Below are 27,428 nucleotides of genomic sequence, written 5' to 3' on the forward strand. Positions count from 1 at the left end.
GCGTGCATTAACTGTCTAAAGTCAAAGAATTATGCAACTAATCTAGATATGTTTTCAGTATGCACTCTGATTTTTGTGAATTTGATCTAGAATATGTACACAGAAATTCTTCTAACCATATTCTTCATGGCCTCAATGTCTTTAATTTTATATGTTTAAGTCTTTATTTGATTATTTGAGAAGGTTGATCTTCTTTATGTTTTGGTTTTGCATATAAAATACTTTTTTGGTGGGGGGCATTCACTTTCGAATGCCCCTCTCTGTAAAGAGAGCTTTCTTACTATTCTTACTTTCTAATTTTATACTCTGATAAAGTTCTTGCTTCCTGCTCACTTAAAAAAATAAATAAAATATATTTTTGCTAGTTTACGTCCAAATTAATATTTATCAGTTAAATAAATGATAAAATTAACAATTTTCAACAACTTAGTAGACTAGAAAGCTTTTTCAAGTGGAAGTCTGGCTACTCATTTAACATATATGGAGAAAAATAGCTTTTTTGGCTTTTGTTTATATGCTAGCTATGGAAGGTACTTCAAATGAAACTGAAGTTTTAACAAAAATATATTGTAAAATGTTATTTACTAGTATTTACCAATTAATACAAGTACAGACTTAAAAAAAAAAAAGTCGAGCTTTCCTCTTAGAAATTTTTTTAGCTTTCTCTGCCTAAAGAATTAAAAGCCACTAAGAAATCCTTGTAGGACTGATAGCTTCCTTTATAAGATTTGTGTGTGTGTTAATGGAAAAGAAGTACTTGTGAAGTACAAGTTTTTAAAATAATTGTAAGCTGTGTGAGTTTCATTTTGTCATGTATTATGGATATAGGAATGCTTTCTTTTGAATTTTAAAATCATTTAGTATATTTTAATCCTCATGATTTGATTTTTTCTAAATATTTTTGTTAAGTTTAAATAAAAGTTACATTTAAATACCAAGATGATCACTTTCAGTATACAGTTATTATTGGATAGTTGTAATAATTATTTATAATATTTTGTTTATTTTAATAGGGAATGCCCTGATGCAGATTCACTTGTAAGTAGATTTTACTTTGATATAAACCATGTAAATTAGCTATTTTGATTAGGAAATACCCAGCATATTTGGGTTGAGTTGTTCACAAATTTTTCTAAGAAAAATACTAACCAGTTTATTGTAAATTCACTATTAAAATTACAGATAAAATTTTGGCCTTACATTACTAGATGCTTTTATATTAAATAAAAGGTAGTTCTACCTACCTTTGAAAAGTGGACATTTTAGTTTAAAAATTTGAATGGTACCATACCATATTGCTTTTTCTTGAGAAATATGCCAGATCTCAAATCTGCATACTTTAAAACATGATGCTCTTAATTGTGTATTCCTGGGGCACCTGGCTAGCTCAGTTGGTTAAGTGTCTGACTTTGGCTCAGGTCATGATCTCATGGTTCTTGAGTTCGAGCCCCACATGGGGCTCTCTGCTGTCAGTGCAGAGCCTGCTTTAGTTGCTCTCTCTCCCTCACCCTCTCTCTGTCCATTCTCCTCTTGCTTATGCTCTCTCAAAAATAAATAAGCATTAAAAATAGAAGTGTGTTCCTGATTATTAAAATTTTATTCAAGTATTAGAGTTTTGTTTAGAGGTTATCATTTTAGAAAACATAGCAGTAATAATCATGGTTAGTACTTCTCTGTGCTTTTTGTTCTGAAGAAAGTTTGTTTATATTTCGTATTTAAATATATTTCTTTATATGTAATTAAAGAAGACATTAAATGGAGCTCCTTGTGTTTACAGTAGGAGAGTAGATTTACCAAATGGTATAAGTATTGTATAGACAGACACACTTTTCAGGTTGTTCATTAGACAGTGGTCATGTTACTAAGTGCAGTAGGATCAAGCTTCCTGTCTCCTTTGCTTATTGTTCTTGCTTGCATAATTACTCTTTTTTTTGGCCCAAAAACCTTTTGATCTTTTACAGCATAATGGTGTATATACCAAGATAAAGATATTTTGTGAAACATTCTGTTTTATGTAACTTAAATAAAATTAGTATTTTTGCTGTCTATTTCAACTTTGAAATAAGAAGATTATGATTTGTTGATAAATGTAGAGTGAAAAGAAAGAAATAGATTTCTAGTGTCATCCAGGGTTAAAATCTCAGCTAATTGATACTGTTCTGTAATGATCAGTGTTAACCAATTTTGAACTGTTGTCAGTACTTGTCTGGAATTAGAAAAGCACTTATAAAAAGGATGCATAAGTCTAATGTCATATAAGAAATGATTCATAAATTTGTGTTGAAAGAAAACAAAACAGTATGTTTTGTAATTTTAATTACCAAAAAAATTTTAGAAGAATATGAACCAGTAAAGATAAATTGGCAGAGTATGTTTGTAAGACATATAACAAGGGGCTAATTAATTTCCTTTGTAAAATTTCTATACAGATCATTTTTTTTTAATGTTAACGGATTTTATTTCAGATTCCACACTGCAATGAATTTCAATAAACCGTCACTTCTTATGCTGTGATTTAGTACCAAAAATATATATCCAAATTACAGTAAAGCCTTGGACTGTGAGTAACTTGTTCTGCAAGTGTTCTGCAAGACAAGCAAAGATTTCTAATAAATTTTAACTTGATAAACAAGCAATGTCTTGTAATAGGAGTAGTACATGATGCTGAATGTCACATGATCACAACTGAGCCAATCGTTTTTTTCTCTCTCTCTCTGTCTCTCTCACTACGGGATTGTGGGTGATCATCTCCCATTCTCAGATGCTTGGTCTCAGGCTGTGGTGTTTGGCACAAATCAGTGATTTTTCAGAACATTGGAAGGTGCTCACAACTGGCCCTAGTGTATTTTTTGTCACTTCAAGGCACCAACGGATGGTCCTTTGCTTTTCCATACAAGAGTAAGCTTAGGGATGCTTTGCTTCACTCTAGATTAGGCTGCCTGCAGATACAGATCCTCCCCTCCGCTGTCTTATTGTCAGTTACATTAAGTACAGTATATGACAAGAGTTTATTAATATGCACTGTAGTCAACATCCCTGTGAGCATATATAATGGCCCCCATGCAGAAAAAGATTCCATTGAACCAATAGATAACAGTGATTCCGTTAGTGATATTGAAAGTCGTCCTACACAATCACCCTCCTCTCTCTTGTCTCCCTCAAACCAGCCATGAAGGTTTTTAAAGGTAAATACAGATTAGTTTCTTTTTCTTTATATTTTGCATTTTATTTATTATATTATATTACAATCATTTTTATATGAATATTTTTGGGTTGTGGAATGAATCATCTGAGTTTCCATTATTTCTTATGGGGAAATTTGCTTTGATATACAAGTGCTTTGGATTACAAATGTGTTTCTGGAATGAATTACGCTCACAAACCAAGGTTTTACTGTATCTGCAGAAATTTTAAACTACTTTTTTTTTCAGTTTTATAATAAGTGAGATGAGTTATGAAGTCATGTTTTCTTTATGTTTCCACCAAAACAAAATATCTCACAGATTGATAGCAGAAATAATGTGAGAATCATGTCCTCTTCTAAACTCGACACTAAAAAGATTTTCAAAAATGTTAAACAATGCTACTCTTCCCATTTTTTTATTTTAAAAATAAATTTATTTTTCACAAATATTTATGTTTAACACAATACTTTTATCAGTATTTTTAAATTAATAAATATTTTAACTTTCAATTTCATAATATATACTCAGGGAATTTTCAATAAATGTTCATGGATTCTGAGACTAAGGTGATTATATACTACTGAGCTCGGTCATCATGTCTAAGAATAAAGAGTCTACACCTTGCTGAATTCTTACATACCGTTCTCAAAAGGATGAACAAGTATAAGAAGCACACCAATCCATGTATCTTGAATATTTTTAATTTCATCAATAAGGAACCAGTTTAACATTTACTGTGGTAATTAGAAAATATCTAACTCACAAATTAAAACCATTCATGACATTCACTATGTGATTAGAAAAGCCTCATGTGCTGAGGAAGAGGGAGACATAAGCATGTATATAGTAACATTAGAATTCCAGCTGAGGACACCTGGAGTTTGAATTCCCTATTAGAATTCAGAATTCAGCAACAGAGCTTTAACTTCATCATAGTAAGAATCATGTAATCCTGTACCATCAATTCTTATACAGATCATTTTTAAAGGTGAGCAAGCATCTCAGTAGGAAAGGGGCATTATGATAAAAACAGGCTGTTTCCATAAAAAGAAGTAAAAGTGGTAAATAACCATAAGAAATGTTGCTCAGAATGGTAGTCTCATTCTGATGCAAATTAAAATAAAATTATTTATCTATCATATTGGCAAAAGTTTTGGTTTACTTGTATTAACAGGAATGTAAATTGGTACAGTCTTTTTTGCGGATAGTTTGGCACTATCTTCTCAAATAAGAAATGCATGTTCTTTTTGACTCCCCATTCCTACTGCTTGCCATTTACTGTTAGGGTTTTATATGTACTTGGTCAAGATATATGCATATAGTAGCCCTCCCCACCATCTGCTGTTTCGCTTTCCATGATTTAAGTTACTTACGGTTGATTGTGGTTCAGAAGCAGATGATCCTCTTTCTGATATATCATTAGAAGGTCATTAGTAGCCTGACACTATGTCACAGTGCTTACATCATTCACCTCATGTCATCTTATCATATAGGTATTTTATTATGTCACATCATCACAAGAAGACGGTTGAGTACAGTAAAGTAAGATGTTTAGAGAGAGAGAGAGAGAGAGCACATCCACGTAACTTTTATTATAGTATGTTGTAATTCTTGTTATTGTTGTTAATGTTATGGTGTCTAAAAAAATCTCTTACTGTATCTAATTTATAAATTAAACTTTATCATAGGTATGTATGTATAGGGAAAAACCTAGTATACATAGGGTTCATTACTGTCCTTGGTTTCAGGCATCCACTGGGGTGTAGGAATGTATCCTCCATGGATAAGGGGGACTGCTGTATGTAGAGGGGGAGGGAGAGAGAAGTAGAGACATGTTTATTCCAACATTGTTTATATTAACAAAAAACTGGAAACATCCATCAAAATGGAGATTGGTTAAATAAATTATTAAACATTCACTCTAATAGTCACACGTTACAGAATTAGGTTGTTGTGCCTGCTGATATGGAAAGAGAAGCAGCAAGTATGATTTTTAAGTAACTGCTGTTTTAAAAATATAAATGAGCAGATATCTTTGGGTGTTTTTTGTTTTGTTTTTTAAAGAATGTATTACTGGACACTTAATTGTGGTTACTTTTGGAGAGCAGCGTTACAGTGGTGGTCAGCAGGGAGAAGAGGCTTTCTTTTGTTGTTTTATTTATAGCCTATTATTATTTATTTATGGCCTATTTATGACTTTTTTATGGCTAGTCTTTTTTTGTTGTTGTGTTTTGTTTTTTAAGTAGGCTCTATGCCCATCATGGGCCTTGAACTCATGACCCTGAGATCGAAAGTTGCATGCCCTACTGACTGAGCCAGCCAGGTGCCCTATGGTACTCTTAATGATTTCTTTAAAAAACATCCATGGTCTAGACGTCTTGGTAGGGAAATTACCATTTAATTTCTGTTCCGTTTCTAAATGGTCTGTGTAATTAAATTATTTTGAGGGACTACATCTTTAGTTTTTCTTTTTTTTAACCTTTTTTAACGTTTCTTTATTTTGAGAGAGAGAGAGTGAGCGTGTGGGGGCAGGGGCAGAGAGATAGGAGAGAAAGAATCCCAAGCAGGCTCCACACTGCCAGCTGGGAGCTGGAATGTGTGGCTCCAACCTATGAGATCATGACCTGAGCAGAAATCAAGAGTTGGATGCTTATCTGACTGAGCCACCCAGGTGCCCCTCCAATTAATTAATTAATTATTCCAATATATATATATATTTTTTTAATTTTTTTTTCAACGTTTTTTATTTATTTTTGGGACAGAGAGAGACAGAGCATGAACGGGGGAGGGGCAGAGAGAGAGGGAGACACAGAATCGGAAACAGGCTCCAGGCTCCGAGCCATCAGCCCAGAGCCTGACGCGGGGCTCGAACTCACGGACCGCGAGATCGTGACCTGGCTGAAGTCGGACGCTTAACCGACTGCGCCACCCAGGCGCCCCTCCAATATATTTTTTTAAAATCACTACCACCACTATCCAAACCTGTTTTTTAAGATTAGTGGGTTAAGTTATCTGCTCTTTTTTTCATATTGCTTTGGCCTAATGCTTTGCTCCAACAGTGTGGGGCCATTATATAGAAATCATGGATTGAATGAACAAAGATTGTAAACAGGTAATGTCTAAATTTTTCTCAATCCCGAGTTTCTATGAATAGTTTCAACATTGAATATCTAATATACTGAGAATCCTAATTTATTTTGAAAGAATTAATTTACAGCAAGTTGCAAAGATAGTACAGAGCAGTCCCGTGTGCCTTTCACCTGTTTTCTCCTCATAACTTCTTGCAGAAATACAGTATCATGACTGGGATGATGACATTAATGCAGTCTGAGCATTTCCATGACCACAAGGATCTTTTGGTCTTTTGTGCAGATTGCCCTTTTACAGCCACTTTTCTTCTATCACCACCCTCCTTAGCCTCTGGCAACCAATAATCTTTTCTCCATTTCTATAATTCTGTCAATTCAAGAATGTTATTTAAGTTGGAATCCTACCATAACCTTTTCAGATTTTTTTTTTTTTTTATTCAGCACAATTCTCTTGAGTTCCACCCAGGTTCTTGCATGTATGAATAGTTTATTCCTTTTTGTTAAATAGTAACAAAAGTACTATTTTGTTAAATAGTAGTATTTAATAGTAACAAAAGTACTATTTTGTTAAATAGTAGTATTCCATGGTATAGATGCACTAAAATTTGTTTTAACCATTCACCTATCATAGGACCTTTAGTTGTTTCCAGTTTTTGGCTATTAGAGAAAAGTGCTTTGAACAATCATGTACAGGTTTTTCTATGGACACAATGTCCCCTCTGACCTTGGTAATTTTCTTTCTGAAGTCTGGTTTTATCTAACAAGAAGACAGTCATTCTGCCCTAATTTTTTTATTTTAAAGTTTATTTATTTTAAGAGAGAGTGTGCATGAGCTAGGGAAGGGGCAGAGAGGTGAGGGAGAATTCCAAGCTGACTCCACACTTTCAGTTTAGAGCCCAACGTGGGCTTGAACTCATGAACTGTGAGATCATGACCTGAGCCGAAACCAAGAGTTGGTTGCTTAATCCACTGAGCCACTCAGTTGCCCATCTTTTTTTTTTTTTAATTAACTTTTATATGGTATATTTTTTCTATTTTTTTTACTTTCCCCCATCTATGGTGTTATATATATGAAGTGAATTTCTTATAGACAGCATATAGTTAGGTCATGTTTTTTAATCCATTCTACCAATCTGTCTTTTGTTATCTTTGGACAGTTTATATTTATTTATTTATTTACTTATTTTTTAAATTCACATCCAAGTTAGTTAGCATATACTGCAACAATGATTTCAGGAGTAGATTCCTTAATGCCTCTTACCTATTTAGCCCATCCCCCCTCCTACAACCCCTCCAGCAGCCCTCTCTTCTCTATATTTAAGACTCTCTTATGTTTTGTTCCCCTCCCTGTTTTTATATTATTTCTGCTTACCTTCTCTTATGTTTATCTGTTTGTATCTTAAATTCCTCATATGAGTGCAGTCATATGATATTTGTCTTTCTCTAATTTTGCTTAGCATAATACCTTTAGTTCCATCCACATAGTTGCCAGTAGCAAGATTTCATTCTTTTTGATTGCATTCTTTTTGATTGCTGAGTAATACTCCATTGTGTGTGTGTGTGTGTGTGTGTGTGTGTACATAGATACCTACATACATACACACCACATCTTCTTTATCCATTCATCCGTCAATGGACATTTGGGCTCTTTCCATACTTTGGCTATTGTTGATAGTGCTGCTGTAAACATTGGGGTGCATGTGCCCCTTCAAAACAGCACACTTGTATCCCTTGGGTATATACCTAGTAGTGCATTTGCTGGGTCCTAGGGTTATTTTCAGTTTTTTGAGGAACCTCCATACCGTTTTCCAGAGTGGCTGCACCAGTTTGCATTCCTACCAGCAGTGCAAAAGAGATCCTCTTTCTCTGCATCCTCACCAACATCTGTCATTGCCTGAGTCGGTAATTTTAGCTGTTCTGACTGGAGTAAGGTGGTATTTCATTGTGGTTTTCATTTGTATTTCTCTGATGACGAGTGATTTGAGCATTTTTTCATGTGTCTGTTCGCCATCTGGATGTCTTCTTTGGAGACGTGCCTGTTAATGTCTTTTGCCGATTTCTTCACTGGACTGTTTGTTTTTTTGGGTGTTGAGTTTGATAAGTTCTTTGGATACTAACCCTTTATCTGATATGTCGTTTGCAAATATCTTCTCCCATTCCGCAGGTTGCCTTTTAGTTTTGCTGATTGTTTCCTTCGCTGTGCAGAAGCTTTTTATTTTGATGAGGTCCCAGTAGTTTATTTTTGCTTTTGTTTCCCTTGCCTCCGGAGAGGTGTTGAGTAACAAGTTGCTGTGGCCAAGGTCAAATAGGTTTTTGCCTGCTTTCTCCTCTAGGATTTTGATGGCTTCCCATCTAACATTTAGGTCTTTAATCCATTTTGAGTTTATTTTTGTGTTTGGTGTAAGAAAGTGGTCCAGGTTCATTCTTCTGCATGTTGCTGTCCAGTTTTTCCAGCACCATTTGCTGAAGAGACTGTCTTTATTCCACGGGCTATTCTTTTCTGCTTTGTCAGAGATTAGTTGGCCATACGTTTGTGGGTCCATTTCTGTGTTGTCTATTCTGCTACACTGATCTGAGTGTTTTTGTGCCAGTACCATACCGTCTTCATGATTACAGCTTTGTAATACATCTTGATGTCTGGGATTTTGATGCCTCCAGCTTCGGTATTCTTTTTCAGAATTGCTTTGGCTATATGGGGTCTTTTCTGGTTCCATACAAATATTGGTATTGTTCTAGCTCTGTGAAGAATGCTGGTATTATTTTGATAGAGACTGCTTACCATAATTATTGACATAACAGGTCTTATGTGTGTCATTTTATCTTTGGTTTTCATTTTGTTTTCTTTTTCCTGCCTTCCCTGAGGGTTATTTGAACCTTTTTTAGAACTGCATTATGATTTATTTATAAAGTTTTTGAACATATGGCTCTGTTTTCACTCTTCACTACCTTCAGATAGTTTTTTTTTTAATTTTTAAATTAATTTTAAATTAAATTTTAATTAATTTTTTAGAGAGCACAAACTGGGGAGAGGGGCAGAAGGAGAGAGAGAGAATCTTAAGCAGGCTTCATGCTTAGCACAAAACCCGATGCGGGGCTCTATCCCACAACCCTGGGATCACGATCTGAGCCAAAACTAAGAGTTGGATGTTCAACTGAGCCACCCAGGTGCCCCCCCGGTAGTTTCTCTAGCCATAATTTATAGTTGTAATCTTTAAGAGGTCAGTCCAGAAGCAGCTTACTCAGTCCTGTAGAAAACAGCTCAGTATTATTTTAAATTATTACATCATACTGTATAGTGTATTGTAAACAAATTTAAAAGTGGTATCAACAAATTCTTACAACTTCTAGGAGATTACATATCTGTATGTTTTTAGGGTACTGGGAATAAGAATAAAGTATTTTATAAAAACTTTCTGATTTCTAATGGATCCAATTTGGTAAAGCTTAAAGTATTTTAAAGTATTATTTACATATTAGCAAACAATATGCAGAACTGAAAGTGCTCTATTTCTAGGGGTTATAAGTGTATCACTTGTCATCATTTTCTTTTAATGTTTATTGGAGAGAGAGAGGGCCCTAGCACACAAGCAGGGTTGGGGTAGAGAGGGAGTGAGATAATCTCCATGTTGATATCTTGGAGCCTCCCCCTCTCAAACCGTGAGATCTTGACCCGAGTCAAAATTGAGAGTCCTGGGGGCGCCTGGGTGGCGCAGTCGGTTAAGCGTCCGACTTCAGCCAGGTCACGATCTCGCGGTCCGTGAGTTCGAGCCCCGCGTCAGGCTCTGGGCTGATGGCTCGGAGCCTGGAGGCTGTTTCCGATTCTGTGTCTCCCTCTCTCTCTGCCCCTCCCCCGTTCATGCTCTGTCTCTCTCTGTCCCAAAAATAAATAAAAAACGTTGAAAAAAAAAATTAAAAAAAAAAAAATTGAGAGTCCAATGCTTAACATACTGAGCCACCCACATACCCCTTTTCATCTTTTAATGTATAGAATCTACTCTTCACTCTGTATTAGATTTTTCATTTCTAGATTTTATCCAGTCTGTTAACTCACTGCTGGCTACAGTAGGCTTTTTATTCAGTTTGGAAGCTATAGCCATGTTAATTCTGCTCTTTGTTCTCCTTGACCTTATGCTGTGACTGAGATCATCTTTCATACTGTTCTTGCTGAGCCTTAACAAGTGAATGGACGAAGAATAGTAAACTTTACCAGTACAAGAATATTGGCTGTCCAGTTCCAACTGGCATTTCTTGGCGATCTTTTTTTTTTTCATATAAAAATTATTTTGGAACTATTTTATTCTTGTATATTTTTTGTAAGTTAGAAGTTATTTGCATTCTCCCTACACACATGTGTTTATGTATGTGTATATAATTCTTTTTCTGATCATTTTAGTATAAATTCTATACATTATGGTCCTTCATCCCTAACTTCCTAAATGTGTATTTCTTAAAAATGGGATTCTCTTAACATAGCATACTTAGAGAAGTGTTCCTCCATCCTTTATCTCTTCTACTTCATCACCCTCCCTTGTAGGTAACCAACTTTATTATATTCTGATTGATCCTTCCAGTGGCTTTTATTCCCCCATAAAGAAGAGATCTGTGTTCTTAAAATTTCCCTTCTTTCTTACTTAAAAGATATATATGTTCCTTTATATGCTTTTTTCAGTTAGCAGTTTTTCCTGGAAGTCATTTCGCTATGAGTTCATAGAAACTTCTGATTTTTATTTAAAAAAAAAAAATTTTTTTTTAATGTTAATTTATTTTTGAGACAGAGACACAGCATGAGCAGGGAAGGGGCAGAGAGAGAGGGAGACACAGAATGTGAAGCAGGCTCCAGGCTCCGAGCTGTGAGCACAGAGCCCGACGCGGGGCTTGAACTCACGAACTGTGAGATCATGACCTGAGCCGAAGTCGGATGCTTAACCAACTGAGCCACCCAGGCGCCCTGAAACTTCTGATTTTTTTAATAGATATATAGTACTCTGTTTTCTGTGTGTACTGTAGTTTATTCAACTATGCTTGGACATTAGATGCTCTCCAGCAGTTCTGAGTTACAGATCATCTTTGATCTGTTATATACATATTTTTAAATTGTTGGAGGTGTATCTTCAGGGTAAATTCTTAGAAATTGAATTCCTGGGTGGGAGAGTAAATATGTGTCTACTTTTGTTAGATAATGCTAAATTTCTTTCTCTAGAGATTGTACTATTTTTTATTTATACCAGCAAAGCCTAAGAGTACATTTTCCCACAGTTATGGCAACAGAATGTATTTTCAAGCTTTTGAAATTTTGCCTGGCTCATGGGTAAGATGATTATTTTAGTATAGTTTTAATTTTCTTGGTCATCTTTAATTTCTGTTTTTTCTGTATTTTTGATAAATATTTCCATTTACTGAGACTGTCAGCCCTCTGATTTCATCATCTCTCATTTCCACTTTGAAGACTGGGATGAAAATTTGGTTATCTACAGAACTGTTGGTGTTGCTGCTCAAACACCTATTCTCTTCCTTTTAGTGCTTCTCCTACTTAATTTTATAGTGCTTTTCTCTTTCAGATATCTGAAGCATAAAGTGTGATCTGAAGCTAACTTAACCAAAAAGATGTAACTTTTCCATTTAATTATTGTATGAGCCTGTTGGTATTTGATAAATGACATAGCCCCTATAATAGTTGAAGCTATTTTGCTAATCTTTTGTATTTCTGTAGTAGGATCCATGATTACAGTTTTTATTTTTCTTCCCATAGAACATTCCTGATGTAGATGAAGAAGGCTATAGTATAAAACCAGAAGCAAATCAGAATGATATCCTTTCATCATTTGGATATTCCTATGGATTGTGTTGGCATATAAGTAGACAGTTATAACAAAATGATCTGTTGTTTAATAAAAACTTCAAATTTTTAATTATAATAAAATGTGACTCCATAATAGTTTGACATGTTTTTACTAATGAGTTAGTAGTTCTGTTTCTGTGAAAGTCTACCTTATCTCTTAAAGGTTTTATATTCCTTTTTGTAAATGTATGAAAACTGGTTATGCATTAAGATCACTTAAGAACCGAATTCTTTAACTGATACTCACATACCAAAGAGAACCATTTCTACTCATCTAGTGATTCTGATTCTGAAGATGAAGAACCAAAGAAGTATCGGATAGAAATCAAACCTGTGCATCCAAATAACTCACATCACACAATGGCTTCCTTGGATGAATTAAAAGTATCTATAGGAAATATCACACTGTCCCCAGCAATATCTGTAAGTAAGAATAAGAGCAAGTTCATACTCTTCATGTAGAAGCCTTATTTTTTTTTAACCTTATCTACTTGCATCTGCTTAATTTTAGGAATAATAAAATATCATTAGGAATAGTTAATTAAGCATATTGGATAAGGAGATATTTTATAATTTGTCATCAGTTTTATTGAGGTCTCCAGTGTCTGATTTTTATATAGGCAAATGAATTTGAGTTTGGCTTAGTTTTGTTTCCTTTTGAAAGTTTTACTGGGAAACAAAAATGTAGAAAATCTATTTCTGCCATTTATTTTATTTTCCAGTCTGTATGTTTCAGAAATTTGAACTGGCAGTATTAATCTTTTCCTCATCTAATTTTAAAGTTTTTCATCCATATTTTATGAACTTTATATGAACAGGAATTCAGTAAAAATGGATTTAAACATTAAGTTATGTGTCTGCATGCTTTTGCAACTGCAATATTTGTTTTTTCATACTTTTTATTAAAAAAGGCAAATATAAGAATTCTTAGTGATAATGGTTAGTTCCTCAATTCTAAGATCCATATTTAACAGCTTTTGGAGGAGAAAAAAATCACCATAACTAATCTTTCCATTGATGTCATAGTCTAAATTCAGGAATGTTAAACAGTGAGAAAAAAGCGTGTCTTAGGATGACAGTTTAGTCTATCTGTACATGCTCATCATAACTGATATTAAACCTGTTGTCCTTGATAATACAGAATAAGTATTACCCATTTCATATTTTTTTATTATATATTGTTATATATTTTAAGAAGTCTGTATTTGGGAAAAAGGTTTTTTTCTCTCAGTCATGCACTTTTAGAATTTATTTTTTTGTATAAAAAAGACTGATTTCTGAAGTGAGGTTTTATTCTCCCATTGCTATTTAACCTTAAGATTAACACCCAAATTAAATTATGATATATATATGTACACATATATACATATATATGTATACATATATCTACACATATATACATATATGTATACACATACGTATATATCTACACACATATATATATGAAGTAGGAAGCTATGAAATGACTAAAAATTTTTATTATATAAGAATACAACTAATTTTAAAAATATGTATAAATAAAACAAAAGCCTAGAGGAATATATATACCAGAATGTTAAGCACCTTGCTCTTGTTAGTGAAAGCATTAGTGGCTTTAAATTTTCTCCTTTGTACTTTTCTCTCTCTTCTATTTTTTAAAAAACTGAACATTCTAGTTTCATACTGAGAAAATAAATAATAATGAGAACAGTTTAATAGTTAATGTTGGGTTTGAAAAGAGGATATTTTGAGTATATTTTATTGAGCAGTGTGCTCATCTAGCTCATGTCCCCTACCCCAAACAATGCTCTGCATGTGTTTTAAGGTGTATAGATTTTTAGGTATGGTTTAGAAGGTAATAGACAAATTATGAAACCAAGAAAATAAGCTGTTTTAAATTCTAAAATGTACACTATGTCTTTCTTTTTCTTTCCATGTACTACTAGAGACACAGCCCAGTAAGTGCAAGATTTTATATTATTACCTATGGTCTTAAAAAATCATTTTAATGTTCGAACATTGATTTTCAGAATACTTGTGTTAAGTTTTTTAAATTTGCAGATCAAAGTATCTTGCTGTAGGCACTAACATTTTCATATTTTAAAACTTTTGAGTATTAAAGATACATGTATTATCTTTTACTATAAAAAATACTGCATTTTTAACAATTTTTATGTAGTTTACAGTTGAGCAGATATACCGAAAACAACTTAAAGTTAGGTTCCCAGTAATATTTTATGAAGTAGGCTCCTGGCTGGCTCAGCCAGAGCATGCAACTCTTGCTCTGCATTGTGAGTTCAAGCCCTGAGTTGGGTGTGGAGCCTACTTAAAAAATAAAAAATATATTAAGAAAAAATTTTATGAAGTATTTCATTACCAAATTAAATTATTTGTTTAACAACTTTTAGTTTTTGCTTTTCTCTTTTAGGTGCAGATGAATAGGAATTCATCTAGTAAGTTTGACATTTAAATTGGTTATTTTATATCTATTAAAATTTATCAGGCAATTTGCTGAGCTTATTGTAGCCATATATATATATATATATATATATATATATATAGTTATAGCTATAGCTATAGTTATAGTTATAGTTATAGAAATAAATGCTTTGTTCTCATCATGACTGTTAGCAACAGACTAGATGGATACTTACTTTAAACAGGAGACAACTTAAGTATACTATTTATTTTAGCATTTAGACATGCCTTTAAATTTAATACTTGGCTACAACATTTTTCAGAAATCAACAAAGCCAAATAGTAGCTTCTGTTTGAGAATGTAACCTACATAACTCAGCCTCATGAGCCAGAAGGGACTATGAGAATGAGTAAGCTTTAGCTTTACTTATTTGTCCTATCACAATTGCAGTTTCTCTTCCATGGTTTTTACAAGACCATTGCTCTAACCTCTGAGCTATGGAGCCACCCTACTTCCATGGTTTTTAGTATAGTAACTTAATTATACTAAAAAAATTTAGGGGGTTGTTAACATCTTCTGCAGAGTCATGCATTAAAATAACAAAGGTGAGAAAAATGGAGTTAAGGCATCCTACTCAAAAGTTATGCAATTTGTAAACACAATGGTTAATAAAAACCATAACATCAATCCTATTAAAAATTCTAGCACAATGAAAAAGATCTATTAAATGCATTATATCAAACTAAAAGTAGGATTTTACTTTAAAAAAAAAATGGTGAGTAGCTTGATGATAGGGGATGTGGGGAAAATGAGGATAAAAGTGGGCTCCTTTTATGGAGTTATGGAGATAAGGGCAAATTGTAGAAACATGGAGGAGAACAGCACAGTAAGTACTTTGAGGCCAAAAAAGGGCCACATTGAGCCAGATGGGACAATGTGACATGATATGTGATATGATGGCATCATATACAGTGTGGTATTCCTTGTAGTTTGCTGCAGTTACCTATGTTGATATATTTTGCATTCATCAACTACATGTTGGTGATTCAAGACATCAAAGTACAGGGAAATTTGCTTATGAACTAACATGACTTTTGCATATTACGGATGCTTTTCCCTTTGTATAATAGTTGCTAATGAAATGGTTCACATTACTAATGCAAAAGGGAGCAAAACAGACTATTTTATAAAGACTGTTGCTTTAGAGTGCTATAAAAATTTTAATTTTTCGAGATACGACATCCTTCAAGAATTAACTACTTTTGGTCAATATAATCATTAATAATATTCTTACAGCTTGAAAAAATGCTTTCATGATTCATCACTTATCATTTTTGAGTAATACTTAAGTATTTGAACATATGTTCTAATTTTTAAAGTTCTAGCCCATATTTTTTTCATCTGAACACCAATTTTATTTTCATGAATATGACAGTTTAGTTGACTGAAGTAATTTCTTACCAGAGGTGTTAAAAGAAATGAAGATATAGCAGAAGTTCAGTTATTATTTTGATATTCTTAAGTCTGTTAGAAAACTTGCTAAAGGCTTATTTTCCTTTTCTTCATAATTAAAAAAATTCGATTTATGTTATCAATTCCATAATTTTTAAATTGTTCATAGTAATGAGATATATTAGTGTCTCTTTCCATTTTTTTATTACTCAGATTATGAATTGTTTCATATTTTGATTTTAATTAGGTGAAGAGCTAACAAAATCGAAGCCATGTGCTGGATCTAATGAGTAAGTTTCACATTTTTTTATTTTTAAATAGACTATATTTAGAGCAATTCTAGGTTCATAGCAAAATTCAGGCGAGGATACAGTTTTTGCATGTATATTCTCTGCTCCCACATATACCCAGCCTCCTTCACTATCATAATCCCCCATTAGAATGAAACATTTGTTAAAATTTTTGAGCCTACCCTGACACATCATTGTCACCCAAAGTCTGTGGTTTACATTAGGATTCACTCTTGGTCTTGTATGTCCTATGAGTTTTGACAAATGGGCAAGGACGTGTGTCTCCATACATTATAGTGTCATACAGAATAGTTTAACTGTGCCCTCCACCTATTCATCCTTCCCTCTTTAATGTGTTTAGATATCATTCTTTTATACTTTTTCCCTAGAAAATTTTACTATCTTTGCAGTTTCAATTAGAGTACGGTGTTGTTTATCATCCTCTAAGCTGTGAATTGTTCTTTGGGGTTACTGGTTGTTTTAAATTATTTCTCACTTGACACTATTTTTATAATTTTTTAAAAAATCCATTTAACTGTATTTGGCCTTGGTGGCTTTACTACTTCTAAATAAATGGTAGTGGGGCGCCTGGGTGGCTCAGTTGGTTAAGCGGCTGACTTTGGCTTGGGTCATGATCTCACGGTCCGTGAGTTCGAGCCCCGCATCGGGCTCTGTGCTGACAGCTCGGAGCCTGGAGCCTGCTACAGATTCTGTGTCTCCCTCTCTCTCTGACCCTCCCCCGTTTATGCTCTGTTTCTGTCTCAAAAATAAATAAACATTAAAAAAATAAATAAATAAATGGTAGTGTCCCAAGTTCATATATGTCTGTATTTTAACTAGTTATTCTCATGGAAATTTTCTCGTTTTTTTCCTTCAATTATTGGCTGTAACCCTGTAAAATATACTGCACTTTTAATGAACTTCAACAAGAAGATGTCTCAAGTTAAAAAAGGAGAGGGCTAGAAACCATGTTGCTAGCTCTTTTTAAATTTTTTTTTTTTTTTTAACGTTTATTTATTTTTGAGACAGAGACAGAGCATGAACGGGGAGGGTCAGAGAGAGGGAGACACAGAATCTGAAACAGGCTCCAGGCTCTGAGCTGTCAGCACAGAGCCCGACGCCAGGCTCGAACTCACGGACCGTGAGATCATGACCTGAGCCGAAGTCAGCTGCTTAACCGACTGAGCCACCCAGGCGCCCCACTAGCTCTTTTTAAAAAGGAAAAAATACTTTAAGCCGGTGTTTCTTTCATGTGTTTTTTTTTTTTTCATTTCTTTATCTGTCAGTAAGAATATATTCTTTTAATGTTTTTTTTCTTTTGTGTAAGTGAAAGTAGTCTTCATTAAATGGAGAATTTAAAATTATTTAATACTTTTAAAGTTAGGCATTAATTGAGCACAGTGCTGGTATTCATTTATCATTTTAAAAGGTAAAGTTAAGTGTTTTAAAATGTTGTTTTCAGTAATTTATGCAGTTGTGATCCTAGGTTTTAAATACAATGTGTAGTATGCTTCCATGTAAGTGCGTGTTGAGGTACTAGATATGTGCTTATAGATAACTGTACCATTTTTATTGTAATGAGCCTGTTTTCTAAGATGTGAGAACATAATGTTAAAAATTAATGGCTGTTTGATACGTTAAAATACTGTTTTAATGGGATTAATTTTTTTTTTTTACATCTTATATATAATTTTTACTTGTCAGTCATATCTCTGTAAAGCTGGAAAGAAAAATTTTAAAAAAGAGGTAGTGGCAAAGTTCAGGTACTATAGGATCTTAGAGATGAGACATCTTAAAAGGTGTATGACTAAAATGAAAAAAAAGAAACATTGATTTAAAAGTTTTTATCAAAGAGCTGCGGGGCGCCTGGGTGGCTCAGTCGGTTAAGCGTCCGACTTCAGCTCAGGTCACGATCTCGCGGTCCGTGGGTTCGAGCCCCGCGTCGGGCTCTGGGCTGATGGCTCAGAGCCTGGAGCCTGCTTCCGATTCTGTGTCTCCCTCTCTCTGCCCCTCCCCCGTTCATGCTCTGTCTCTCTCTGTCTCAAAAATAAATAAACGTTAAAAAAAAAAATTTTTTTTTTAAATTAAAAAAATTAAAAAAAAAATAAAGTAAAGAGCTGCAAGTTCAATCTTGAGAGTAACTAGTCCAGTGGATTCCAAGGGGTCAGTAGAGGGAAATCTTTGGTTATGCAGCATATTGACTTTTTTGAAACTTGAATTTTGGTGTTCTTGATGCTTTTGTCCATAGTCTTGGTTACCTTTCATAAAAAGACCTGAGACCCAAACATTTCACTAGACTGCCTCAGTGACCCAGGTTGTGGATTGCCCAGGGAGAAGTCCTGCCCTTGCATGATCTACTATAATAATCAGGCCTTTGAAGGTTATATCAGGGTTATATCAAGTAAGCTGTTGGGCTTATTTCTGTACTTGACAATTTCAAAGATGAAAGAAAAGGATAAACAGATATTTTTTAAAATTATTTTTGGGGATGGAAGGGAGAGAAAGAAATCTGCGCTGTCATCTCAGAGCTCAATGCAGGACTTGAACTCAGGAACCAAACCATGAGGTCATGACCTGAACCAAAATCAAGAGTTGGATGCTTAAGCGACTGAGCCACCCAGGCTCCCCTAAAGATTTTTTAAAAAGTACTTAAATATGACCTTACAAAATTTGTACCTGATTTCCTATCACTTAAAGAAATTTTCTATCCATGACTTGGGGCTAGGACACTATTGTAGGATTAATTAAGTACCTTTCTGTCCTTAGGCAGCTGTTTTAGACCCTTTTATTGCTTTTCTTGTAAAGCTGAAATGATTTCTGTTCTTAGAACCCCAAAGATTGCTAGAGTATAACAAGGTGTGATTGATGGGAATTAATCTTCTCTATTCCACCCTAGCGATTTCACATAATGTTATTGGAGGGTCTGCTTATAGCAGTTAACGAATTATTTATTAATATAAAATTTTAATTTAAACTTTCCTCACATATTCCATTGGTAGAATGCCCAACTTTTAAATCATATATATTTAGCTATTCCAATTCTGTGATATAAAAATAAGTGACTAGATTTTATACTAATAAAATATTCCTTAATTAAATCTGTTTTTTAAATGTTATGGTAGGAAGGGGACCAGCGATTTACTTGCTTGGGATCCCCTGTTTGGACCATCTCTTGATTCATCTTCTTCTACTTCACTAACTTCGTCGTCATCATCAGGTAAATGTATATAAATATATATGTGTATATATATATATATATATATTTAAAGTGAGGAATGCATTAGTTTCTTTTTTCCTAATTGATTTGTTCATTACTTGTGTGTTGTTCTTAACAATCAAAAATATTTTTAACTTGTCCTCGCATATTGTCAGGTAAAAGTGATTTTGTACTGGTTCTCTTAACTTAGCTGAAAGACCCTATGGCTTAAACAAAAATACATCAAACCAGTTTTTTTTTTTTTTTCATTCATGTATTTATTTCTATGCATCATTCCCTTATCTGTGCCCAAGTAATTTTTTTTCCCAATATTTTATTTTCTTAAGTAATCTCTGCTTCCAGCATGGGGCTCAAACCCACAACCCCAAGATTAAGACTTGCATGTTCCAACCACGGAGCCATTCAGGCACCCCACAACATGTTTATAGATAATTCCACTGCATGAATGTGCATTAATGTAACCAGTCCTTTTTTATTGGACATTTGAATTGCATCCAATTTTCTAGTGTTGTGAAAATCCATGAATAGAACACATTTTGTGTACATGTTTCATAATATCCTTATAATTTATCAGTACAACGTTTGAATCCCAAGATATACCCATTGATATTTATTGCCAAACTGCTTTCCAGAAAGGTGTTAGTGCTTCCCAAGCAATATATAAAAGAACTTGATGAATGCTTTTTAGTTGGTGTTTTGACAAGAATGTGTTGTTTCTCTTTTCTTCAAAATATAAAATCCGATTAGCCAACAATCAAAGCAAGCATCCAAATGCTTGTTGAATAAAACCACTGCTTGTTCAAAGCAAAAAAATAAAACAAAATCCACTTTAAGTTGATCTTCTGCCTTCTCTGGGATTTCAGAAATGCCATTCAGTATTTGAGGTTAGGAGAGTGGTAGAATGGTTGGAGAGAACTTGAATTGACTGAGTTCCTATCATGTTGCTCTGCTAGGAGCTGCATATCGTCTATTTAAGTTCATTAACTGCTCCATGAAGTCCATTTTATTGTCCCTATTTTGTAGATGAAAAAACGTAAAGCTCGAAGACGATCAGGAACTTCTGTAAGAGCATATAAATTGGCATCTGATCAAATCTGGATCTTATAATTAGAAACTCTTTGTTCATTGCACTCTGACATATTAACTAAACAATAATCCATGCTGAACCATTTTACTACTAATGAAATAAACACTAGTATTTAAAATTAGATTATTTATAAACCAATTTTTTTTTTTTTTTTTTTTTTTTATTTTTGGGACAGAGAGAGACAGAGCATGAACGGGGGAGGGGCAGAGAGAGAGGGAGACACAGAATCAGAAACAGGCTCCAGGCTCCGAGCCATCAGCCCAGAGCCCGACGCGGGGCTCGAACTCACGGACCGCGAGATCGTGACCTGGCTGAAGTCGGACACTTAACCGACTGCGCCACCCAGGCGCCCCTAAACCAATTTTTAAAATAAATTGTAGATTTTAGGCAACCTTAACTCCAATTTGGAATTTTGAAGGGAAAGTGCTCTGTATCTAATACTTTGTAAAATAGCAAGAAACAACAAAAGACAGTTGAACATATTCTGAAGTGGCATTACAGCCTTCCTCAGTGGGCTTGTTAGTAGTTTTATAAAACTAAACTTAATAGATTATATAAGGAAGGTTAATTGTACAGGCAAAACTGAAGTTGTCATGAAGGTCTCTTTTTTGTTTGTTTATTTATTTATTAATGTTTATTTATTTTTGAGACAGAGACAGAGCATGAACGGGGGAGGGTCAGAGAGAGAGGGAGACACAGAATCTGAAACAGGCTCCAGGCTCTGAGCTGTTAGCACAGAGCCTGACACGGGGCTCGAACTCACGAACCGTGAGATCATGACTGGAGCCAGTCGGACGCTTAACCGACTGAGCCACCCAGTCACCCCTAGGTCTTGTTTTTGTTTAGTAAAAATGTCAGAATGGTGTTTTGTATTTAGAATGAAGAAGGTCAGGGGCGCCTGGGTGGCGCAGTCGGTTAAGCGTCCGACTTCAGCCAGGTCACGATCTCGCGGTCCGTGAGTTCGAGCCCCGCGTCAGGCTCTGGGCTGATGGCTCGGAGCCTGGAGCCTGTTTCCGATTCTGTGTCTCCCTCTCTCTCTGCCCCTCCCCAGTTCATGCTCTGTCTCTCTCTGTCCTAAAAATAAATAAAAAACGTTGAAAAAAAAAAAATTAAAAAAAAAAAAAAAAGAATGAAGAAGGTCATAAGTAGTGTATTTTAATTTTGTTAATATACTTTTATGAATTATTTTTCAGAATCCTTAATGAAAATTTTCACATTGAAAATCAGAGGCTTTAGTGATACAGAAATTTCTTCCTAACTGTGCCCTCAGTTTCTCTTTTTTAAAAAAAATTTTTTTTTAATGTTTATTTCTGAGACAGAGTGACAGAGCATGAGTGGGGGAGGGGCAGAGAGAGAGGAGACACAGAATCCGAAGCAGGCTCCAGGCTCTGAACTGTCGGCACAGAGCCCGATGCGAGGCTCGAACTCACAGACGGCGAGATCATGACCTGAGCCAAAGTCGGACGCTCAAGCGACTGAGCCACCCAGGCACCCCTCTCTTTTTCTTTAACACAGTTTCTTACTTTTCAAAAAAGTTCTCTCTTCCTCTTGCTAACTGTCTGAAGAATGTTTCACCCCTATCACTTTTAATTTCAGACAAAAAGGATTCATTTTCATTTAGTGGCCATTTGATGTGCAGTAGCTAGGAAATAAAACATTTATTAACCGTTTGCTACTTTTTAAGTTCACTTTCCTATGCATTTTTAAACCTTTCTATATAGTCTGAAAAATGATGTCAAATTACTTTGCCTTTCAGGGAATGTTAGTCGTGTTGAAAAGAGATGATGATACAAGTCTAAAAAAGTGTAAAGGTGATAGTGCTGTGTTACTCAACAAGTGCCTAACTGGCTAGTAGTAAAACTCCCAACATGTTAGGAGGTAAGATAGACTAAATCAGTTTTGGAGTTAATACAAAAAACCAGCCTTAAAAAAAAAAAAAAGCATAATATTTTTCAAAACGTTATTTTCAGGGATTTTTGCTGAGCACCAGAGCTCAATTAATCTACAGGCAGAGAAGACATAGTCTATAGTAAGGTTTATCAGAGGAGGGGTTTGTTTATATATAAATATTTATACTTTTACCAGCTGTTAAGAGTTACCTTTTACTTCTCTGGGCAAACAGGAATAATTGTGGCTTTATATATTTTTGACCTTGAGTTTTACTCTTACATTCTTTAAGTTTCTTATGCTCATACTTAATTTCCTCAGTTAATAGAAAGTTTGAGCTCCTGCTTTTGTTCCTGTATTACTATATTTTTCTAGTTTTGAGGGACTAAAATAACATTAACCTGAAATGAGAAAACTATTTGGCTATGTAGATTCATATTTTTGTTCTAGAATTTTCCTGTTGCTTCTGGTTTTCATCTGCTTTCTCCTTCTTCCACTGAACTTAGAATGCAACACAAACTCTTTGTCTCCCACTGATTTGAGTGTATGGTAATTGAATCTTTCCTTGAAACCAGCATGTTTTTGGACTTTGAAAAAGCAAATTGTGGTTATTTAAAAGAGCTGAATGTTAACAGTTCTACCAGGCTTGGTTTGAGTCAGTCTTAATACATTGACAATCCATTTGTCAGTGATGAAGCTCAGGTATACATACCTATCTCTACTATGTTAAATTCTCATAAGCTTGAAATGCCTTGAATAGTGATGAGTGCTGGTTTCATTGATAACGAACCTGTCTTTAAAGTAAGTATGTCATGGGGCACCTGGGTGGCTCAGTCGGTTGAGCCTCCGACTTCAGCTAAGGTCATGATCTCACAGTCCGTGAGTTCAAGCCCCACGTCAGGCTCTGCGCTGACAGCTCAGAGCCTGCAGCCTGTTTCAGATTGTCTCCCTCTCTCTCTGCTCCTCCCCTGCTCATGCTCTGTCTCTCTCTGTCTCAAAAATAAATTAAAAAATAAATTTTAAAAAAACATTAAAAAAAAGTAGTGTTCAATGGAAGAAGGCAACAGCCTTAGAATCTACATAGGGGTTCTTAGCAGCTTTTTATTGTTTTCTTCAAGCAGCTTGAACTGTGCTTGTATCTATTATCCCTTCATTGTATGTGCTTTCTGAATGATTCCATACCCCTCATGCCTTTACTTTCACTCCTGTGTGACTACCTTTTTCTTTAGGTCTTTTCCTGTCATCTCTATTCTCCTTCCTTTCACACCTGCATTCCTCTGACAGTGACCATGGATCCTCAGCCTTTTGTTTCTCCATGGATATACTTAGGCCCATTCATATATTTTTAACTTTGCACATCTGCAAACTTAACTTAATGAATTATATTCTTCCCATCCATATTCTCTTCTTCAGTTTGAATTACAGTCCCATGTTTTAGATTGAAGCAAAGGGATTCGAAAATCATTTAAAATACTATGATTTAAACATATCAGCTTCCATTCTTCACTTTCGTTTTGATTATGCTAATGCATTTGTGAATTGTGATGGTGTACACTTGAATTTCATTAATTTCTACTACGATGGAGTTATTTTTAATTAGAAATACTCTGGTTAGTATCTGATTTATAAAATGGCAAAGTTTGTAAATGGCATTGAAAAACAGTGAACATTAAATTTATGTAGGATTTAGGAACAGGAATTTTTTCATAAATAAGGTATTTTTAATACTTTTAATTATCACCAGAAACTTTACAGTGTAGTTCAACTTGTAATTTGAACTTTAAGTTTAATTAAGGTAAGTGTTTTATTTAGAGTTCATGTGAAGGTGTTGCTTCAAAGGCTTGGTCTTACATTTCTGTAAGTAGATGTATTGGCAATAAACTAAAGACCTTAGGCCTGAAATTGGTGTATTTTTACTAGCTAATTTATCATTTTATCTTTTTATAGGTGTAAAGAATTGAAACAGGAATACACTTTATATCGTGTGTCAATTCTACTGAAAAGTCAATGTTTTTGTTTTTTAGGAATATTGTTAGCTTCAAGAAAAGCATATTTGATAGACTTCCAGTATTTCAACAAGTATCTATAATTATATTATAGATATATAATATGTATATTACAAAACTCCTGAAAAATTAGCTTTGAGTCCTAAGAATTCCTCTATAATAGAATGTATTTATGTAAGGTTTGTTACATACTAATGGTTTTCTTCAAATTCTTTTTTTCCCCCTACCAGCCAGGCCCACAACTCCTCTTTCTGTAGGCACCATTGTCCCACCTCCAAGGCCCGCTTCCAGACCAAAGCTTACTTCAGGCAAACTCAGTGGGATTAATGAAATAGTATGTACTCAGGTTTTTTTTTTTTTTTTTTTAATTATAACTGTTTGATTTAAGATGCAAATATTTTTCTATATACCCCTTTACCATTAAATGCTTGGAATTATCTATTTGAGTCTTCAAATTATAGGAAAATTTTTCTAGCCAACACTTCCTTTACTTCCTCATGTTACATGGAGCAAGACATTGTTCGGGAAGAAAGGAGATTTCCTGAGAAAGTTAGCACATTATAAGAATAACCATTTAGTACCCATTCTTTCACAATTAAGAAGCAATTTTCATATAATTCTGCTGTAAGTCAAATATTATGGAAGAGATGGTGACCTTTTCCTAGGGTTTAGAAGTGTACTGCCAGGAGAATCCTGGAGGGAATCTAGTCCAGCTTTTATTTTATGTATAAAGAGACTGGAGGTGATGTTACTTAACTGGCTTGTGAAAGTACATGTTGCTTAAAGAAAAAAACACTGGTCTACAAAAGTTGTCAGATAATTAAAAGAAAATGTATGAGTTATATTCAGAGAGAGACTTTCCCAAACCAGTCTTCTTGCTTCTTACCTACTGTGTGTCATGTTTTACACTAATTGCCAGTATTAAATTTCTGAAAGTCAAGCTTAATCTTCTTTTTCTCTAGATAGACCTCTCCATTGGTTGCCTGTAGTCCATGTGGTTGAATGTTTTAGCCGAATGTACAAGGCTCTTTAAAAAGGTGCCTCAACAACCTGCATTATTACCAGACTAACTGTCCAACTTTCTCCTCTTTGCAACTTAACGTTCTAGCCATTTGAAACTTTCCACTGTTCCCCAAACACATCATGCTCTTTTATGTATCCACGTCTTACTTTGCAGCCTTTACGGAAATGCCCCTCAGATGTTTATATAGGAAACTGCCCTCTTTTTTTTTTTTTTTTTTTTAAGATCCAGCTAAATACCATCTAGCTAAATCCCTCTTTGATCATTACTTCTCCCCAAGTGGATTTAATCACTCTCTTCCTTATACCCACCCATGTACTTTGCTCATATTTCTCTTAGTGCACAAATTACATTGTATATACTTTCTTTGTGTGTGTTCCCCTCACTGGACTATGCCTTTGCCATGTTAGTACTTTGCATAATGCCTGTCACATAGGAGATGTTTCATGAAAAATCTAAAAGGCTTGAGCACCAAGTGCTGAAATAGTGACCTCTTTCTTTTGTTACCCTAACGAACAGACTTAAGGAAATGAGATCAAAAACTAGATACAAGCTGGTAAGGAGATAATTATTTTTCATAGAATATAAAAATGACTACCTCTTAATAACATGGGATTTTTTCCTGATTACAAAAGCAGTACATGATCATGTGAAATTTGGGAAATAGAGAAAACAAAATTAAAATCCCTTCCATATTTCATGACTCAAAGATATGCAGTTAACACTTTTATATATATCCTTTCATTAAGTTTTGAGTGCTTAAATATTCAGACTCAGTAAAATATAGTTGTTAAAAGCACAAGCTTATTAGTCAATAGTTACCTGAGTGACATTAGTCAAGTTGTGTACTTGGAGTATCTTATTTCCTTATAGGTGAAGTATAAAGATAACAGGTGGTATGAGACTTCAGTGAGTTACTGTGTGTTAGATACTTAGAACATTGTGGAGTGGAAGTAATTGCTCAGAAAAGTTACTATGAATGATATGTGTACATTTTTAATGTCATACATACTTTTTATTCTTCACTTGAAAATATTTTGGGAACACCTTTCAATTTCATGAATTACTCTTTAGATTTCAAACTTATTTCAAGTGGTAGAATCTTTTGTCAAATAATCTTAAGTTGCAAGTGTATTAAATAAGTAAAATTGGGACTTTTATACTTGAATCTTTCATCCTTTACTCCCACCGCAGCCTTGAGAGCCTTCTAGAAACCACCCTTTGAGGGCTTCAGGGAGCACCATTTGAAACAGCTGCAGAGCATAAATGCTCTATCTTGTAACACCACTGTCAGCATTTCCAAAGGTTTTTAGAGACGTGATTTGACATTTAGTTTATTTCCAAGTTTTCATTAGTCAGCACTCTTAATGATTTCATGATAAACAATGTCTTAATATCCTTTTGTTCTTCACAGACTTTGTTTAGTAAATTTTAAAGTGAAATTCATGAACTAAAGGGTATGCACCTTTTTTAAGACTCTTGATGATTATTACTGTATTGCCCACCAGAAAGTTTATGCTGATTTTAATTCTCTCCAGCTGTACATCGAAGTGCCCTTTTCCTTGCCTGCGTGGATGTGCACTTTTTTGGGGAGAGGGCACCTACCTTTCACTAGATGCTCAAAGGGTCTATAATCACACACCCTTTTCACATTCCTGTTGGGATTGCCTCACTGTTTAGAGCAGTGTTTTTCAAAGTTTGGTCCCCAGACTAGCAGCATTACCATCACCTAGGATTGGAAGAAATGTAGCTTCTCTGTCTCCATCCCAGACAAATCAGAAATTCTGGGAAGTGGCCCTCCAAGTGATTCTGATGCATGTTTAAGAACTGCTGTTTTTAAGTAGTGCTGTTCAACAGAAATATAACGCAGCAGATACTGAAGTTTTTCTAGTAGCCACATTAAAAACAGTAAAATTAACTTATTTTACTCAGTATATTAAAAAAAAATTTTACAGTG

At 34.4% G+C, this 27,428-nt stretch overlaps 1 protein-coding gene across 1 annotated transcript in view; it reads left to right on the forward strand.

Moving 5' to 3' along the window:
* Positions 1-27,428, forward strand: part of FCHO2 (FCH and mu domain containing endocytic adaptor 2) — a 139,590-nt gene that overhangs the window by 86,607 nt on the left and 25,555 nt on the right. Inside the window, exons 12-19 of the mRNA XM_049649622.1 lie at positions 1,014-1,038; positions 12,024-12,081; positions 12,361-12,536; positions 14,039-14,050; positions 14,521-14,545; positions 16,211-16,253; positions 19,376-19,470; positions 24,681-24,784. Of these exons, the coding sequence (XP_049505579.1) occupies positions 1,014-1,038; positions 12,024-12,081; positions 12,361-12,536; positions 14,039-14,050; positions 14,521-14,545; positions 16,211-16,253; positions 19,376-19,470; positions 24,681-24,784 (538 nt within the window). The remainder of the gene's footprint in view (positions 1-1,013; positions 1,039-12,023; positions 12,082-12,360; positions 12,537-14,038; positions 14,051-14,520; positions 14,546-16,210; positions 16,254-19,375; positions 19,471-24,680; positions 24,785-27,428) is intronic.

This window comes from Panthera uncia (assembly GCF_023721935.1).
Source record: "Panthera uncia isolate 11264 chromosome A1 unlocalized genomic scaffold, Puncia_PCG_1.0 HiC_scaffold_17, whole genome shotgun sequence".
NCBI lineage: Eukaryota > Metazoa > Chordata > Mammalia > Carnivora > Felidae > Panthera > Panthera uncia.